This window comes from Wyeomyia smithii, chromosome 3 (assembly GCF_029784165.1).
Source record: "Wyeomyia smithii strain HCP4-BCI-WySm-NY-G18 chromosome 3, ASM2978416v1, whole genome shotgun sequence".
Classification (NCBI taxonomy): Eukaryota; Metazoa; Arthropoda; class Insecta; order Diptera; family Culicidae; genus Wyeomyia; species Wyeomyia smithii.
Window position 1 is genome coordinate 274,840,993 of NC_073696.1, and position 8,620 is coordinate 274,849,612.

At 43.2% G+C, this 8,620-nt stretch overlaps 2 protein-coding genes across 2 annotated transcripts; both read right to left on the bottom strand.

The window, feature by feature from the left end:
* Nucleotides 1–380: 380 nt before the first annotated feature.
* Nucleotides 381–5,304, bottom strand: LOC129729581 (PAX3- and PAX7-binding protein 1). The gene is made up of 8 exons (XM_055688253.1): nt 4,825–5,304; nt 3,824–4,110; nt 3,185–3,431; nt 2,947–3,123; nt 2,234–2,881; nt 1,433–2,168; nt 1,047–1,370; nt 381–980 (listed from the first exon to the last, which is right to left on the bottom strand). Exons 1-8 carry the CDS (start codon nt 5,132–5,134, stop codon nt 929–931), a joined length of 2,781 nt encoding a protein of 926 aa, XP_055544228.1. The 5' UTR covers nt 5,135–5,304; the 3' UTR covers nt 381–928.
* A 402-nt stretch (nt 5,305–5,706) lies between these two features.
* LOC129729589 (dihydroorotate dehydrogenase (quinone), mitochondrial) lies at nt 5,707–7,287 on the bottom strand. The gene is made up of 3 exons (XM_055688271.1): nt 7,050–7,287; nt 6,568–6,974; nt 5,707–6,506 (listed from the first exon to the last, which is right to left on the bottom strand). Exons 1-3 carry the CDS (start codon nt 7,068–7,070, stop codon nt 5,753–5,755), a joined length of 1,182 nt encoding a protein of 393 aa, XP_055544246.1. The 5' UTR covers nt 7,071–7,287; the 3' UTR covers nt 5,707–5,752.
* Nucleotides 7,288–8,620: the final 1,333 nt, after the last annotated feature.

Here is an 8,620-nt window from a genome sequence, read left to right on the forward strand (position 1 = left end):
TTCCTTTGCCACCGGAATATGGTTAACGCGCCAATGATCGCGTCGCACCTTCTCACTTAGCTATTGTCGAATTACAACATTGCCCAAGCAACGCCAACCAGCTGTGTCCATGTTTCAGCTGGCAGTCTATTATATCATCTATTGTATCATATGACTCCTTCCAAGTTGCCAACTCACCATTTAAAACCTCAAGCCCCTGTCTACTGGCTGTGCATTGATGAATTTGGCAAGCAAGTCAACAGAGGATCTATATAATGTTACTTCTCGACATTCTCGAAGGAAACATCGACTGGCCTCAACTAGTTAAGAAAATTTCCCTCTAAATTTTACTCTAAATTTTTTTCAGGGCACTTTTCTTTCGACAATAACAACTAATCGCATCATTACACGATAAGCGATGTTAATGGATATAACCAAACTTTAAGTTAAATTACATTCACGATTTGGAAAATCTCGAACAGTTCGATTCTCGGTCCTTTTGATTCTAACAGTCCGCGTTCAACGTCATAACAATTAGTTGCACCTTTCGCCAGATTTCGAAAAGTGAAATATCTAGGTGTCAAGTTTCACCATATTGCATTAACTAGGTGAGTGTCTGTGATGTAGAATCAGACTTTTTACTTTCTAAGAACAGGGAAGGATTTACATCCGGTAAGGTAGAATATACGCTGCCGTTGTACGTTGGTTTTTTATAGATAAACTAAGAAAAAAAAACTTACCTGGAGCCGTGACCATTGTAAAATCAACGGTGAAACTTTTCTACCTTAACCGAATCTAAAGCAACACCTGCTACTCTTTTTAACGTTTGACTGTCTGTGTTTAACTTTTATCCAATTTGGAGAATTCTATCATCTGAGATTGGTAATAATCATTTTAAAAGGCTAATCTAAGCTAATCGTAGAACAACGGTGATCTTCCTCCCGCATCTTTAAGTGACGTGCAAGCTAGATAAGATATCCTGGACCTTTTTGATTATTTCCCTGAGGAGATAATAAGAAAAAAGATTAGTTCTGCGGTACTCCAATGAGAAAAAAGCAAACACTAACCCGTGACCGGCAATCGACGAATCCAGTTGGGCTTCAACGTGGCGCAGCACCGCCACAAACTGGCTCATGCTTTGGACGATGGCGGATCCGGTGGTGAGCCAAACCCGCGGTAAGGTATACATGATCATAGACGCTTTGTTAAGGGCATCCACCGGAGTGCAGACGCGCATCCCGTTCAGTAAATATCGGTTTAATAGTGAACCGATTGCCAACTCGGTCAGTGGACCGTCCGCAATGATACCCTGCCAGCAGGTGATGTTACGCAGGAGTTTCAAGCCGCTGCAGAACTGTCGCTGGAAGAAGGACGATTTGGCCTCTTGCATCCTGGGAAGGGAATGTGAACCATTAAATGCAGAGTTTTTTAAGTTATAGATAATCTAGCTTACTGTTTGGGGAAAACCGGAATGAAGACGTCATTATCAACTGCCAGTTTCAGTTTATCCAGTATTGCTTGAAAGAGCATTCTCAGTTGTTTGCAGGTTCTTCTCAGCGAAGGATAATCTCGACTAAGACGGTTGATCAACCGTACGAGCTTCAACGTTTGTGTGGTGGACAGTGGATCCCACACTTGCTCTATCAATGCCGTCAGCTTGGGAAGCACAATTTTTTCAATAAGCGTAGGTACTAAACGTACATCCGGATCTTCGGCTAAACTGGTTTCCGTTTCGCCTGGCTGGCGTCCGTACAGGGCGCAGCTACGGTACCACTCTTCTCGCTCGAAATCGAAGTCATCATGACCGCTAACCGGATTCCACAGAACATGCCGCAGCCGAATTAGCGGTCCGACGATCTTCGGCAGGCAGAGACTAACGTATGCATCTTTGTAGGCATCCATTTCGGTTTCACGCCAATTTTGGAACTTTGCCAGTATGCAACCGATATCGCTGTACTCTTCGCTAGCGTCGTCGAGTACGTGAAACGCTTCCAGGGCGATGTCCTTCATGTTTGTCTGGTACTGCTGAACTTCGATGTCCGCTACCTCATCGTCGCTGGACATTCCATCCAGGTGGGAATCGGCCGTTTCGTTCTTCTCGCGATCTCTCCTTCGGCGTGTTCGACGTCCTTCACGTTCCGCGGCCCGTCGCACCCGATCGGGGTCGTCGTGCTGACGCTTGAAGGTTTCTGGAGAAAAGAGATTTAAAACCGGTATTAAAAATAGGATTGTTTTCAATAAAAACATCACTTACTGCCTGCATCGGCCATCTCCTTGGCCTGGTCCCGCATATCCTGCCGGCGCCGTTCGATCAGCATGCTGGAATATTTTCCCATTGTGCTTAGCGTGCGCTGCTCCAATGCCACAATCTGGGGCATTTTATCGTCCAAACATTCTACCAAATCGTTAACATAGCACTTCACCTCCTGGTAGAATCGATATTTCGCCGCAGCAGCCGGGGCTTTCTGTTCACTTTGCAGATGGTCCAGCTTGAGGACCTTAACCTCTTGCACTATTCGTTCGATATCGGCGATATGTTTGTAGTTTAGTTCTCTGGTCGTTTGAAGTCGCTCGGTGACCTGCTTTAAAATTTCCTGTGGCATTCGAGGTCCCGACTTCTGATCTTGCTTGCCGCTGGTAGCAACTCGTGAAATCAACCCAGCGGAAGCTGCTTTTGTGTTTGCCTTGGACAGACCGGAACTACGAGCGTACGCTTGTTCCAGCAGTGCTGCCGTGGAAAGCGGTTGTTCTTCGGTTTGATATGAATGACTGAAACCTTGAATCATGTATTGTGATATAACAGATTCCTGATGGGCCGATACCAACTGCGCTCCCGTGACGCCTTTACGGATTTGCTGATTCTCCCATTCTTTTGACTCAACATCCGATTCCTCCGCAGAATCTAAAATAAAAACGAAAACAGTGATAAGTTTTCAAAGTAACAATGACACAGCACAGTTTAAGTACCTTCACGTTGGACCGAATAAAACTGCTCTCTGCGTTCTTCGCGTTCTTTTGCCCCAGTAATTGCTGCCATGTCGATCCGGTCATCATCTTCGTCCGATCCGTCTCCAGCACCATCTTCACGTACCACACGTTTTTTGCTCTTATCTTCTTTCGGTTCTTCCACTGGTATTAAATCACCTGTAGAAAATACGAATCATTACTGATTCCGATTGACTCTCCTGTGTGCAGGTCTACTCACCCTGTTCCCTGGCCTTCTGACGGCGCTTTCTAGCGGCATGTATCATGGCCGCATCCGGAATCACTCCATTCTCCAGATACATCTTGAAGTTATCAGGCTTCGCGAACCGATGGTGATGCCCTTCACCGGCCGAATCCTCATCCGGTGGGTCCTCCTCACCCTCAGAGGACATGTCATCTCGGCCGGCACACAGAGCCGCCCGCCCATTCAGGATCACATTATCCGGATCGGATTTCTTGACCACGAGCTAGATTTCGATTGGTTTCAAGGAAGGGATGGGAGATGAGAAGAAATAAAAACGTATCGCAAATTAGAATCATCGAAAGGACTTTTTTTTTTCATTCGCGGTGTCATTAAGCCTGGAGAAAGCATCATGCCACCGAGCACCGATCGTTTTGTCGGGGTCTTCGATTGCAGCTTTCTGTTTGGCTTTTTCTTTCTTGTCAGGCAATTTCTGTGCGCGTAATAGCAAAAGCATGTGATTTTTTTGTTTAGCTACAGGTTATCATAATTGAACAATTCTGTTCTTGAATGTTTGAAATAATTTCAAGGCGTAACAACGAATAAGTCGAAAGTCTTGCGACAAAAAACTTGGAATAGTGGGTGGAATGGTAGAAAATTGAATAATAATAACCTTACCACAAAGTCGTCTGTGCGTATTTCTGTTTGGATATTAGAACTAGGATTTTCACACTTTTCCTTTTTAAATTTATCTTTATGAGAAGAGTCTTCAGTAGCCGCTGCTGCAGCGCCACAGTCTTTGCCATTTTTGCTAGATTTCGTTGATGCGGAAGACGAATATCCGCCGAAGCTCTCTTTGGAACCATTCTTCTCCGCGTGGCGTTTTCGGCGACGCTCCTTGTCCAAGTTTTTCATCACTTTTTTGCTCTGGGAAGTCTTCTTCACCTGGAACACTTCGCCTTCCTCTGAGTAAGTTGAACGGTTCGGTTGATTCGAGCGATTTTATTTTTGAAACGAGATGAAAAATTGAAATTTGATGATGATTTTGTAGTCACAGTTGTTGATTATTATTCGAACAAGTTTTGTTTGCTAGACATTTGGTTAACATTTTAACTACTGATATCATTTTTCCCCGTATGAATATTTCAATGTAAACATTTTCCCTAGTAAATCGAAGGACCTTAAAAATTTTCGTAATAAGAACAAATTTTGTGTTTTTGATGTCATTAGGTTCTTGGCAGTACAGCACAACCGAGATTGTTAAAGACAACAAAAAGGAAAGCCAAAAACTCGTTAACATAGTAAATTTTGATACACCGATAATTTGCAGAGTTTGAGCATGTCATAGACACTTTTACTTCTGAAATAAAATAACATAGACACATTTTAATTACTCATCGGCATCCCGAAAACAAATTATTAACAATTCGAAAGTTTGGGGTACAATAAAAGTTTAACCCAGTAGAATAAACTAGAGAAACATCGTCAAGCACACATTGGAACTGTGTCTGACTCTCAACAAGTGACCCAATTAAAGCAAAATCTTGTGAAGAATCTGAGGATTTTGTAATTCCAGTGTTACTATCTACTAAACATTCATTCCTGAAACAAAGCAATTAGCGTATTTGTCACACAATAATTATACATCTCTCTCGTGGCCATGTCGAAATCGTTGTTACCTTCATCTTCGAAACTTAGCAAAGACATTTTCGAGCCGAGCTTGGTCCCAACCGGCTGCTGCTGCTGGGAGCCCAAGGTGCTACCCTTCGAGTGCTTCTTGTCCTTCCGGGAGGATGAAGCGGATGATTTCAGAGAAATCGAAGGGGGCGGCGGTGGTGTGGATGAGTCCATCTCCATTCGGGTACCATTATCCTGCTGAGCGGAGGGGGCAGAATTGCCACTGACGCAGGAGGCAGAATCCTCTTCGTCATCATAGCTGCTGAAGACGCGTCGCTGGATCGGTTTTTTCGGTTTCCGGAAGAGTGACATGATTGTTGGCAGGAAAGCGCACTTCACTTGGACGGGGAAATTTTTAGCGCATAGTTTGATGTACGATAAATGCGTGAAATAGCGAAATTTTACGGTGAATTTAATAAAATAAGTTCACTTAACACCAAAACGTTTGACATATTTTCGCAAATTATGCTAAATTTTGACAGCGGCGGTCACTCACGCGCAGTCTGTCTGCGGAACTCAATATTAATGCGGGGTGGAAAATCAGTGTTGCCAGCTTTCTGAACATTCAAAACAATAACCGAAATACACTGAAAAATGGTATACTTACTTCGAGAATATCAGTAGCTGTTTAATATGGAAAACTGGGAAAACTCGTCGGTCTAACAAAAATTCAGCAAAAAATACCGAAGTGCTTCTCAACTGTTTAAATATTAGCAAAATGAAACCAAAATCCGGCACACTTTTCCAAGTCTCACCAAAGTATGAAAACACTTTCTTGAAATACCAAACTAGTAATGGTAGTTTAGTAATATGGTAATATGGGTTGGAATGTAGTAGTTTAGTTAGGTTGGAATAATCAACTGATTTTTTTTGTTTTGAAAATATATATATCTCTAGAACTGTATATTCTTCGAATCATGATAATCAACACTATAAAAATTGATCCACCCCCTTGCCGACAGCTTGCTGTACACTGTCGTACCCATCCGCTATCAGCAGCTGCTCCAGTTCCTGCTTGACTCGAATCACAATCGGTGGTCCATGGTAAATGAATGCCGTATACAGCTGAACCGCACTGGCACCGGCCAGAATCTTGTTATACGCATCGCGTCCGCTGAATATTCCACCAACTCCGATAATCGGAATCTTGCCTTCAGTCCACTTGTACACCTTTGCCACCAGCTGCGTTGATCTTTGGTACAGCGGCTGCCCACTTAGCCCGCCTAGTTGACCCGCATTAATGCTTTTCAAACTAGGTGACCGCTCGATAGTGGTATTTGACACAATTAGCCCATCAACTGCACATTCTTTGCTGCTCACAACACCGATTACCTCCTGAACGTCTTCATCAGACAAATCCGGTGCCAGTTTTACCATGATGGGCCTCTGGTCGGACTTCGGCAGAGAGCTCCGTGCCTTCAAAACCTCACTTAGCAAAATGTGAAGGGTGCTTTTATTTTGCATTGTCCGCAGACCAGGCGTGTTGGGACTACTAATATTTATAACCAGATAATCGGCAAGGCTACTAAATCTCTTCACCCCTTTCACGTAGTCCCGAATCGCATCTTTCGAAAGCTTATTTTTGCCTAAATTAATACCTAAGACAACGTCTTCGCCGCAAGCCTTACGAGCTTCTTTCAGCCGCTCATAGACGACTTTGTGACCATCACTGTTGAATCCGTACCTGATAACAACACAAAACAAATAAAAAAAACTCTTCTCCGTTATCACTACCTCTTACAAACCTATTCACAATTGCCTTATCTTCGTTCAACCGAAATACCCGTGGCCTTGGGTTGCCTGGTTGCGGCTTTGGGGTCACTGATCCGACCTCTACGAAACCAAAACCAAGCTGATGCAGTCCGCAGACCGCTTCACCTTGTTTGTCGAAACCGGCAGCGATTCCAACCGGATTGTTCAGCATCATGTTCATCAATCGGGTACGCAGTATATCGGGATCCGAATAGTCCGGTCGCAGCAATCCCAGCTTCAGTCCAAAAACCGCCAGATGGTGTGCCGTTTCCGGTGGAATGAGCCTTACGATGGGCATAAATATGTTCTCGTAGAATTTTTCGTTTCCCTTGCACAGACAAGTAAAGCCGAAGACAGCTGCTCCGAGCGTTGTCACCTTTATCAGTGAGCGGAGTTTATCCTGCAAGCATGAAAGGGGTTAGCATTTAACCTATTGCATTATCAGTTGTTAGGGTTATGTTTCTGGTTTACTTACCGCGGTGCGGCTAGGATTCATTGTGGCTTTAATAGTAAAGTTTTATAAACAATTTATGAGCTGATATTCGTTTGTTGAACGTTGGATCTTAAGTAAAACATTTATTGCCTTAATTTGATTCAATTTTCACTTTTTGCCATTATGTATTGTTATTGTTGAATCCCGATTCCAGATTATACAAACGATACTGCCATCCTGCTGATCTAACGATCGTTTTTGGAGAAGTGACAGGAGTGACAGTTAGCAATGGGCAAGATCGATTCGATATTTGCAAAATCGATCTTTTCGGGTCGACTCATCGATTTTTTGAATTGATTTTTATGCGCACGATTTTCTACTGAATCGATCCTTTGGATGGTAAGATCGTTTTTTTTTCGCCTGAAAAATAAATGTGTGCAAAGCGGATTGAAGACAATAGTGATTGCATTTATTGTTGCTAACGTAATCTGCGGCCGAATTCCGAGAACTCTTTTCTTTGAAGAGAAGAAAATTTCTTCATTTCTTTTTTTTTCTCCGAAGAAGTGTGTCCTCGGAATTCGGTCGCTGATCTGAAAAATGTGTCAATTTTTTACCGGGATGACCATAGTTGGAGAATGGGCTAAAATTCAATAGACATGAAACCGAGAAAAACGCATTTCAAATGTTTTTGTTGGTTCAAACAATTGTCTACGTCCATGACAACTTTTTTCATGAGTATGTCACCACCCCCACAAGGTCCCAGCATATCCAGCTTTCCACGAGCGGTCATGGCGGATAGTGCACGCAGCCCATTTTGACGTTTTCTGTAGGTTAGGGAAGCTGGATAACCTTGTCGTCAAGTTGAAAAAGAACAATCCGCAGCCAAATTAAGTCCCTCCAGTATTTTTAACGCAGTAACCATTTTTTTGCCTTTGTAAACGCGACATCAATAGACAAACCCGTATGAAATTTGGTTAATACGCATGCGTTGTGAAATATATCAAGGATTAGGGGTGGGCGAAACGGCTCTTTTGCAAGAGCGGCTCTGAACCGACTCGTGGTTCACAATGATTCACGAGCGTTGACAGTTCGTGTTGTCTCGGTAAACTTCGGGTTCGCGCGTACCAAACAGTTCTGGTGCGCCCAAAAAACCGTGGTTCTTTTGCGTGAGCCGTTCGTTCTTTCGCTCTTTCCTAAGAACCAGTTAATATTAACGGCTCGTGAGCCGTTCGCCCATCCCTAGCGAGGATGAAAAGAACGACGAGACAAGTTTGCACCTCGAACTGAATAGCATGCCTTAGAATGTAAATATTCTCAACACGGAAACAGTTACAATTTTCAATCATAGGATCGTTAACATTGTTTTTGCTGTCAAAAAACAAATTTAAGTCGCAGCAATTATTCTTCGTAAAACAGCAATATTCGATGCAACAATTTAACGATCGCTTACCTGACGCCCCTAATTACCAGACCACAAGACCGTCTCGAAGGTAGACGTATTTAGAAGTAGTGTTTAAAGTTTCGCCCTCACAAACAGTTAGCAAAATTTCGATTTTTTGGATAACACCCGACCTCGACGTTTTATACATTTCTAATAATCCGTTCACATGATG